This window comes from Nylanderia fulva, unplaced genomic scaffold (assembly GCF_048542155.1).
Source record: "Nylanderia fulva isolate GAGA-0341 unplaced genomic scaffold, ASM4854215v1 Scaffold34, whole genome shotgun sequence".
Taxonomy (NCBI): domain Eukaryota; kingdom Metazoa; phylum Arthropoda; class Insecta; order Hymenoptera; family Formicidae; genus Nylanderia; species Nylanderia fulva.
The window spans coordinates 66,016-75,197 of record NW_028190411.1 but is presented as its reverse complement, the minus strand read 5'-3'; the positions used below and the strand labels follow the sequence as shown (position 1 = coordinate 75,197).

The 9,182-nt window shown below is 31.8% G+C and overlaps 2 protein-coding genes across 2 annotated transcripts; one reads left to right on the top strand and one right to left on the bottom strand.

Moving 5' to 3' along the window:
• The first annotated feature begins 41 nt into the window (after positions 1 to 41).
• On the top strand, positions 42 to 3,157 carry dila (centrosomal protein dilatory). The gene is given in 10 exon segments (XM_029302874.2): positions 42 to 492; positions 592 to 691; positions 772 to 838; positions 929 to 1,370; positions 1,593 to 1,810; positions 1,895 to 2,054; positions 2,136 to 2,392; positions 2,467 to 2,638; positions 2,741 to 2,904; positions 2,990 to 3,157. Coding segments are annotated over 10 exon segments (2,013 nt in total). The 5' UTR covers positions 42 to 198; the 3' UTR covers positions 3,129 to 3,157.
• Positions 3,158 to 6,567: 3,410 nt separating this feature from the next.
• On the bottom strand, positions 6,568 to 8,921 carry 128up (GTP-binding protein 128up). The gene is made up of 8 exons (XM_029302849.2): positions 8,708 to 8,921; positions 8,460 to 8,625; positions 8,138 to 8,268; positions 7,703 to 7,942; positions 7,443 to 7,611; positions 7,229 to 7,358; positions 7,021 to 7,143; positions 6,568 to 6,935 (listed from the first exon to the last, which is right to left on the bottom strand). Exons 1-8 carry the CDS (start codon positions 8,747 to 8,749, stop codon positions 6,833 to 6,835), a joined length of 1,104 nt encoding a protein of 367 aa, XP_029158682.2. The 5' UTR covers positions 8,750 to 8,921; the 3' UTR covers positions 6,568 to 6,832.
• Positions 8,922 to 9,182: the final 261 nt, after the last annotated feature.

The window sequence follows — 9,182 nt, the reverse complement described above, 5'->3', positions numbered from 1 at the left end:
TGATGCATTTTTGTCAAGTGAAGAAAGGTTGCTTGGAAGAAAAGGCGCCTCTTCGTTTCAATTCACCTGTAATTAAATTATGCATATGCGCTGGAAAGTGCTTTCCTGACACGTAAGGGTATCACCACCCCTGTTTGTAACACGTGCATTGCCATAGCGATCGCCGAACGACGCATAAATAAAAACGCCCGCACCCCAATGTATGAAAGTTCGTCGACTAACTTGGCTCAGTTCGCTTCGGTAACGCGCATGTTTCACTTTGTAACAGATATGTCAAACGTAGAAGGGAAGAGTTTCCGTGAGAAAAAACACGATTTCAACCAAAACTTGATCGAGCCGTCTAACTCGTTCGAACAATTGTGCAAGATGATAAACCAATTGGAAAAAGATAACAGTATCGAAACTGCGGAATATAATCGAGTGGATTTATTGGCTACTGACATAAAATACGATATCAATCGAGAGCCAGCGTTGCACAAGTATCCGGAACGTGTAAGCAAATATTTTATTTGTTAAGACTGATTTATATTTTATATTAATCGTAAATGCATTCGATTAATACTGCGATAAATAAAATCTAATCAAGCGCAGATTGAACCGGAAAAAGATATCACCGCAAATAAATGTGATTCAATTGCAACGACTTACGAAGACATAATATCTTTTCTAGAAAACCTTGAAAATGATCAAGGTAAAATTTCCTTCTTATGATTCTACTTTTGCTTACATTAAAACGAATAATTTTTCTACAATATTATTAATTGTTAATAGATGTACAAGCGAATAACGTCATTGCGGAAAGTCCAGCAACTATAATTTCATCGTGTAAAAATCCTAGGTAACGATATTAATAATTATAATTTATATATAGAACAGTATTAGATCTGAAATATACGGAGAAAAAAGAAAAATATTCTTCCTTCGGCAGAAACGACATACAAAGTAGTCGAATTTCCGACTGCCAACAAGACGATTTAGAGATCGCGAGATTGCAGATTGAGGAAAAGAACGCGACAATAGAATGTTTAAAAAATCAATTAAAGTCCGAGTGAAAAGCAGCATGCGACAAAGTAATGTCACAAAAACGCTGCAATGCTACCAAGATGAAGGAACTGGAGAACAAGTATAGGACAATCGTCAAACGTCATCAGAAGTTTATCGAACAGCTGATCGCCGAGAAAACGGATCTCACGAAAAAATGCGACTCTCTGGCGCGACAGATAAAAGATATAGAACAGAAGATCCAACGAGATTTGAAAGTAATTACTGAAAGACATGCTGTCGAGTTGCAACGCGCGAAAGAAAATATAGCTGCGTCTGAAAAAATTCGGCGCGAGAGATGGTTGGAGATGAAAACCTCGAAAATTAAGGTTGTCATATTGATTATTATCAGCAAATATAAATTCAAGCTCGTTGTTATCAATTCAAACTCGTTTAAATTCTTTTATATAAAATAATTGAAAATAACAATCTATTCTAAAAAAGACTGTCTCGATTTCTTCGTGAAAATACAAGGATATTCTAGTAACTAATATCTTTAAAAATAATTATATAATTCGTAATAAATAAAGCAGAGATTATTAATATTACAGGAAATGACAGTGAAAGGATTGGAACCAGAGTTGCATAACATGATGGAGCAACATCAACAAGAGATACAGGAATTGAGACGCGCTCATATAAAGGAATTACAAGATGCGGAATTACGCGCGATGCGTAGATCGAATCAACAATTGGAGCAATTGCGAATTGAATTAACAGACAACCATGAGAAAATGTTGGCCAAGGAGAAAGACATATTAATAGCTAGGTACGACGTTAATTATTTGCATACATTGATTTTAATTTTTACTTATTGTTAGTATTATAAATTATAATTAAATTTTACAATTAGATATAAAGAAAAACTCGAAGAGCAGGAGACACACTATCAAGAGCAACAAAGAACATTTGCGGAACATTTCGAAAGAGAGAAGTCTATACTTCTTGCAGAGCAAAAAAAACGCGACCAGGAAACAAGCGCGATAATGCAACAAACGCAGTTACATTTTCAGGTTTGATTTAGAACAAAATTTATTATTAATATTCTATTATTGATAAGAGATAAACTGTATAATATACCTTTTTGTATAAAGAAAGAAACAGAAATATTAAAAGAGCAACAAGAAATTGCTAAGAGAAACTTCGAGGAATCCTTGAGAAAGGAATGGCTTGCATGGGCAGATGATTATAAAAAGCAACAAAGTGCAAATTTGATAAAGGCAGAGACTGCAATTCGTAATGATTATCAAAAGGAGAGAGACAAGCAGATAGAAATCGCTATAGCTAGATTGGAAAAAGAATCTCGCGAGATGCGGGCTAAGTTGCAACAAAGTTTTGATAATAAATTAGAGTAAGTTTAAAGATGTTAATTTTTGAATAAATATATAAATAAAATTATAACAATTTTGACAAAATAACTTTTAGACTAATGAAAGAAGATTACGATGCAAAATTACAATCTGCAACTAAAAGTGAAAACATTCATAAAAATAAATTATTATTATTAGAAGAAAGATTTAAATATACAGAGACGCAATTTGAAAAAACAGAAAATAGATTAAAAGAATGCATGACCAATCTAAATAATATGAATGAGGTAAATTTTTTAAATGTATAAACATTTTATAAACATATTGAGCACACACACACAAGCATATAGTTACAATTTCTTTAATTATACTTGTAATTTAATTTATAGACAATTGTAAAATTGACTAAAGAAAGAGATAATGCAAAAGAGATAGCAAGGCAGGAAATTGAAACAGAGAAGAGAGACCTGGAAAATAAGATCGCATCGCTTTATCAAGAAATAATTCAGAATAATGCTAATCGAGATCAATTTATGGCACAATTGCACAACAAGTTAAAATTCAATAATTATAAAAATCAATATTTAAAAATTAATATACAATGCATTCACATTCATTAAACTATCTTTATGTTGTAGGATAAAATTCGTAATCACTCAAAAAGTTCTAACTATAAAGAATCTCGATAAAAAACTCCATGACGTTAACTCAAAATGCAAATACTTGGAAAAATTGTTGGATCAGCAGAGAAAAGAATATATTTTGCAAACTTTGTAAATAATTTGATTCTATTTAAAAATATATGTGTATATATACCTATACTTGTAAAGAATAAATTAATATTTTTACGGAATATAAAAAGTTTTCTCATCTTTAAACCATAAATTATTGTGTGTGTTTCCTTGAACATAAATGCTATAAAATACTATATTAATATTAAATTAATATATATGTATACTTGAAAGTATGTCACGTATTTTTTTCTAAATTTTATATTATCTTGTAGAAAATTATTTAATTAATGTTTTTCTATATATTTATACATATATATTTTATCATTTTCTAATTATCAATAGCAATGAATTCCCTTAATCTTAAAAACGAGTACAAAGATCAGATACGTAATGTCACGTATTTTTTAATATATTTTTTCTATATTCTATATTCTATATATTCTATATTCTATATTCCATATTTTTATTATCTTTTGGAGGACCATTTATTAATGGTTTTTCATATTTTTAAACGCGCAATTTTACTTTCTGTAAAATTTTAATTATCAGCCTAAAATTTGAAAAAAATAATTATCGTAGCTAATAATTTAAATTCTTTCAAAATTGAAAAAGAAAATGTTTGAAAATAGAAGAATATTAATAGAATTTTTATCCGTTCAATAATAAAAAAACGAAACATACGAAATAATTCGCGCGCATAACTTCACGCGGCTCGAGCCGAGCTGTGACGTCACGCGACCTTTCGGCGGAACGTGAACGCGAGATTCGCGGCCGACGGAATCAATTTCGCGCGCGCAATCATTATCAGAATGTCGGTACATGCCACGTGATCGGATTTATGCAATAATTAATGACGTTGATACATTAATTAATACTCACGCTTGTATTTTCGTGGACCGACGTAGAGACCGGCGCGGCGACAAGCGCGGGAACGTAGACCATAAACAATGCGAAAGTGTACCAGATGGCAGTACTCCAGATGTGTTCAGAAATGTGCTCATCTAGGGTGAAGCGCTTGATTGACTAATCAGGACAAAGAGATACTCGATTGGTCGGTCAAATTCTGACCTTTCGCAGACGAATTTTTGAACACAATCTATAGAATGTCATATATATATATAATACAAAATATACTAAAAATATCATTAATGTCATTAAAAATATCATTACAGTCAAAAAGTTATTAATTTTATTACTATCACTATTTTAATGATAATAAACTTTCAATTATTTTTATTAACTTTTAAATAATTATGTATTCTATAATATTAAATAATAAATAAAAAGTATTTCTTTTCTTCTATCAAATTAATTAATTTATCTGTTTATATAAAATTATATATGTAAATATAACCATAATCATACAATAAAGAACAGATTTATGATTTATATTATTATTATATATATATACAGGGTGAATATTATATACCGGAACACCTGAATATCTCGAAAACAAAGCGTTGTATAAAAAAATGTTAAATACAAAAGTTGTAGGGTTTAAAAAGATCTATTTTATGATATTAACAGTTTGACCTGAAGTTGCGTCATAAAGATCAGGTCAAGGTCACAATAATTTTTTTTAATGGATATCCCCATTTTTATTGTATATTCTTATAGCTTATCTCGAGAGCTTTCCAAAACACTATACTTAAGTATTTTTTCGTTAAGTACTTTTCGAGTTAAGAGGCTTCAAAGTTACGCTCTTTAGCATTAGCGCGCGTGGATACCGTAGTGACGAGCACGAACGCGCGTAAGGCTGATGGCCTAAACAAACGTAAACGCAAGGGCAGCTCTCGTTTACCGCGCTTGTGTTTACGTTTTTCTCTGCCTTAGCTTACGTCTACGCCACGACAATTACGTCGCGTTCTCTGCCATCAGCCTAACAAACAAGAATTCAAGAATCGCGCGCGTTTAGGCAGAGATTCACTCTGGTTTAGATACGTCGTAAATGGTTTACCCAAGTTGGCTCTATTTTTTCTAATCTACGTTGAAAATTAAAGTTATTACTATCCTATTAATTCTTGTTTGTTTTAATTTGCAAAAATGTTACATCTCTCAGAACAAGAACGCATATCGCTTTTGATGATGAGAGGATGGGGAGATAGATTAAGATCTTACACTGACGTTAAAAATCTTTTCAATTACACTTTCCGAAATGCAGATAATGGCATATCAAGATCTACAGTTCATAGAACCATTAGGCGTTTCGAGCAAACAGGAAGTGCAAAAAATCGTCCCAAACCTGGTAGGCCAATATCGGTAACAAGTCCGGAGACATCACTAGATGTTTTATTATCTGTCATCGAAAACCCACATGACTCAAGTCGAAGAGTAGCTCTGCAACATGATATTAGTCAGGGATCTGTACTTAAGATATTAAAAGCAAATAAATTCCACCCTTTAAGGTTCATTTAGTACAAGAACTAAATGAGGATGACTTTGATAGGCGACTTGAATTTTGCGAGTTAATGATGGAAAGAATTGACGAAGATCCTGTCTTTCTGACGAATATAGTCTTCTCGGATGAAGCAACATTCCACTTAAATAACCATGTAACATCAAAAGTTCGAACTGTCAAAGAATCTCGATGAAATCCAGACGAACTCAACACTCATATCGGAAAAATTGTTTGGATCAGCTGATAGAATAATTTCAAACTTGTTAATTTCATTTATTAAAAATTTGGATAACATTACTGAGAATATATTTTACGGATATAAAAGTTTTCTCATCAAACAACATATTGGGTGTGTACACTTGAACATACGTGCTTAGAATACTATCGATTAGAGAATTTCGTAATTATCTTGAAAGTGCAGTATTTTCTATTTTATATGTATCGTAGAAATTATTGAATTGAGGTTCAATATATTTATACATTAATTTTTCTTGTGTCTATTTATAGAAGAATTCTATTTAAAACAAAAACACAAGATACAAAATGACTTTTTAAAATGTTTCTTCAGTTCAATTCTTAATTCCAAATATTCAAATTTCCATAGTTAACTTTAGCATTTATATTTTATTTTTAACCGAATTACTTTTGTAAAATTTGAATTGATCACTATTTGACAAAATAATTATCGTAGCTTCTTGAATCTTCTAAATTAAAAGAAAAGTTTGATGTTATGAATCTTATAAGAATTTTTATCGTTCAATATACGAAAACGAACCATCTGACTAATCGCGCGATAATTCCTCGGCTCGGCCGAGCTGTGATTTTCCTGCCTTTCGGCGGACGTGATGATTCCGCTTGCCGGAATCATTCGCGCGCTGTATTTCCTGCCTTACATGCCAGTGATGGATTTATCTATTTAATGACGTTGATATTAATTTCTCCGCTTGTATTATCGGCCGAGTAGGACCTTGCGGCCAACGGCGTATATATATAATTATATATGTGTGTGTGTATGTATTGTATATGTATAGAAGAGTAAAAAGTTAAAAAAAAGGTCAAGTAACAAATGAAATAAAATATCAACTTTAAGATCATTTTATATATAATTTTATATATAAAATCTTTAATGTTGCAAAAGTTAGACAAGTTTTCATTAATTACATTTGCACATCTTCTGTCTGTCAAATATGACAGTGATTTAAACATATTATACATGACATATATATATATATATAATATATCAATCATATATAATTTATTAAACTGTAATCTTTTTACAAATCTGATATTAATCTCATTGATTAAATTTTTATTTACCCACTGCTAAATAATGTTTATAAGAAAACAAATCACACTTTTTTCACAATTTGCACAACATCTTCATCACAAAGAAGATGATCCTTCCCTACTTTCTGTGGTTGGTGTTTCACTGACGAACCCCACACCAATGCACTGCAACAAAACGAATTAGTTAGTATCTGCGAAAAAATATGTAACACAATTTTTTTTCTAAAAATTTAAAATACAAACGACTTACTATTTAAATTCTTTCGCGATCGATCTATGAAGTTTATTACAAAAGTCTTCAACGGTTCGCTTTTCAGTATTTAATACTACAGGTGCATTATAGTCTGGAAGTTGTCCTTTTGGCTTAGTATAACTGTTACAAAAATTAAAATTATTAAATATGATAAAGGCTTTTACATAAATTAAGTTATAAAATAATATTTAAATCATAAACTTACATCCTAACAAGTTGCAAATAATCCCACATCTTCTCTAACAGGTCATCAAAGTTCCATTTATGATGAGCTGAGATAGGTACACAGTGTGGAATTTTATAAATAACATCCAGTTCTTCTATACTTATTTGATCTGCCAAAAAATTTCCATTCATAAATATATATACATATATTTTTTTTAATTACATAAATGGTATAGATCTTATCAAAGTTTTACCTATTTTATTTAAGAGATAAATGCAAGGAACATAAACACGATTCCCTTCTATAACGTCGATCAGGTCGTCAGAGGTGGCGTCGTATCTTAATGTAATATCTGCGTTACTGATTTTGTATTCCGACAAAATCATCTTCACTGTATCATAATCAAGCTCAGTTTGTGGACACTGAAACAAGTACAACAGCACTTTAATTTTTCTGTGCCATATAAATCATTTACATTAATTAATTAATCGCTCAACAAATTATTTTTCTTACCATGGTTTGTAAATTAATACCACCCTTGTCCTTCTTCTTGAAAGTTATGTTTGGTGGTTGTTTGTTCAATCGCAAACCGAAACCTTCCAATTCATGCTCGATCAGCCGTTTGTGCCCAAGTGGTTTGAGCACATCCAGAACGATGAAAATTAAGCTGCACGTTCTCGCTACAGCAATAACTTGTCGTCCACGTCCTTTACCGTCTTTTGCACCTTCTATAATACCTGGAAGATCTAACAGCTGCAAGATGCATTTTGTTACAATCTTAACTTGATTTTATTTCTGTATACAAATCGACTCTAAATCTCAATTTTAAATCAGAAATATTTATTACAAAAACAATGAATAATTAAACCAAAAAATATTCACAAACCATTGTACAGAACATAAAACCAAATATTTCTTAGCAATAATTCAAGTTAGATTTTGAATTACTTGTATCTTTGCTCCTTTGTATTTTATGCAACCAGGAACAGTCGTAAGTGTCGTAAACTCGTACTCTGCTACCTCAGAATACACACCAGCGAGTGTACTCAACAGGGTGGATTTTCCAACAGATGGAAAGCCTACAAAAATTTATCCTTATGTAAAATCATATACAACATGAAACGTAAAATATTATCACATGTAATCTATAAATTTTTGTGTTCTCCAAGATGTAATTAAATTATTGAATATAGACATTTTTCCGTTCGATTGACATAAGATTACAACGCAGCTGTTATAAAATACCAACGCAATTACGAGAAAAACACACCGACAAAACCAATACGAGCATCACCGGTCTTGGCAACCTCAAAACCCTGTTCACCACCTCCACCACCACCCTTTGGAGTGATCAGCTCGCGTCTGAGCTTGGCTAGTTTCGCCTTCAAGAGACCCAAATGTCCAGAAGTAGCTTTGTTCTTCTGGGTACGGGCCATCTGGAAGAGGGAAGCATCGCGAATGATATAAATCGCAGATTGCGAGGAGATTCGTTACGTTTTGCGAAATAAGGAAGGTTACCTCGGCCTCGATGGAGGCGATCTTCTCCAGAATCGTGCTCATTTTCGAATCTGCGAAGTATCGTGGAAAATGATCTCAAGCTTGAAAAGGAATCACCCAGCTGTGGGAAACTCGTCACATCATTCGAAATTGTGGAAAAGTCGAAAAATAATGCGACCGGGCACACACGTGCACATGCACACATACATATGTTAATTCATTCCGCCATTAAACGTCACGGATCATGCGAAATCTCTAGATGGGAAACCGAAGGAGGAAAACTTGACCGGTCGATCGATATATGCTGTATCGATATATGATATATCGACTGCTACGTAATTGGCTATCAAATAAAAATTTTTTTAAAGTCCCACAAAAATTCTCTATTTGACAATTAAAAATATAATATAAAATATAATCTAATATAATAAATATTAATACATATATATATGTTTTTTTATTAGAGAAATACAAATATAGTCTAAAGTTTGTCCAT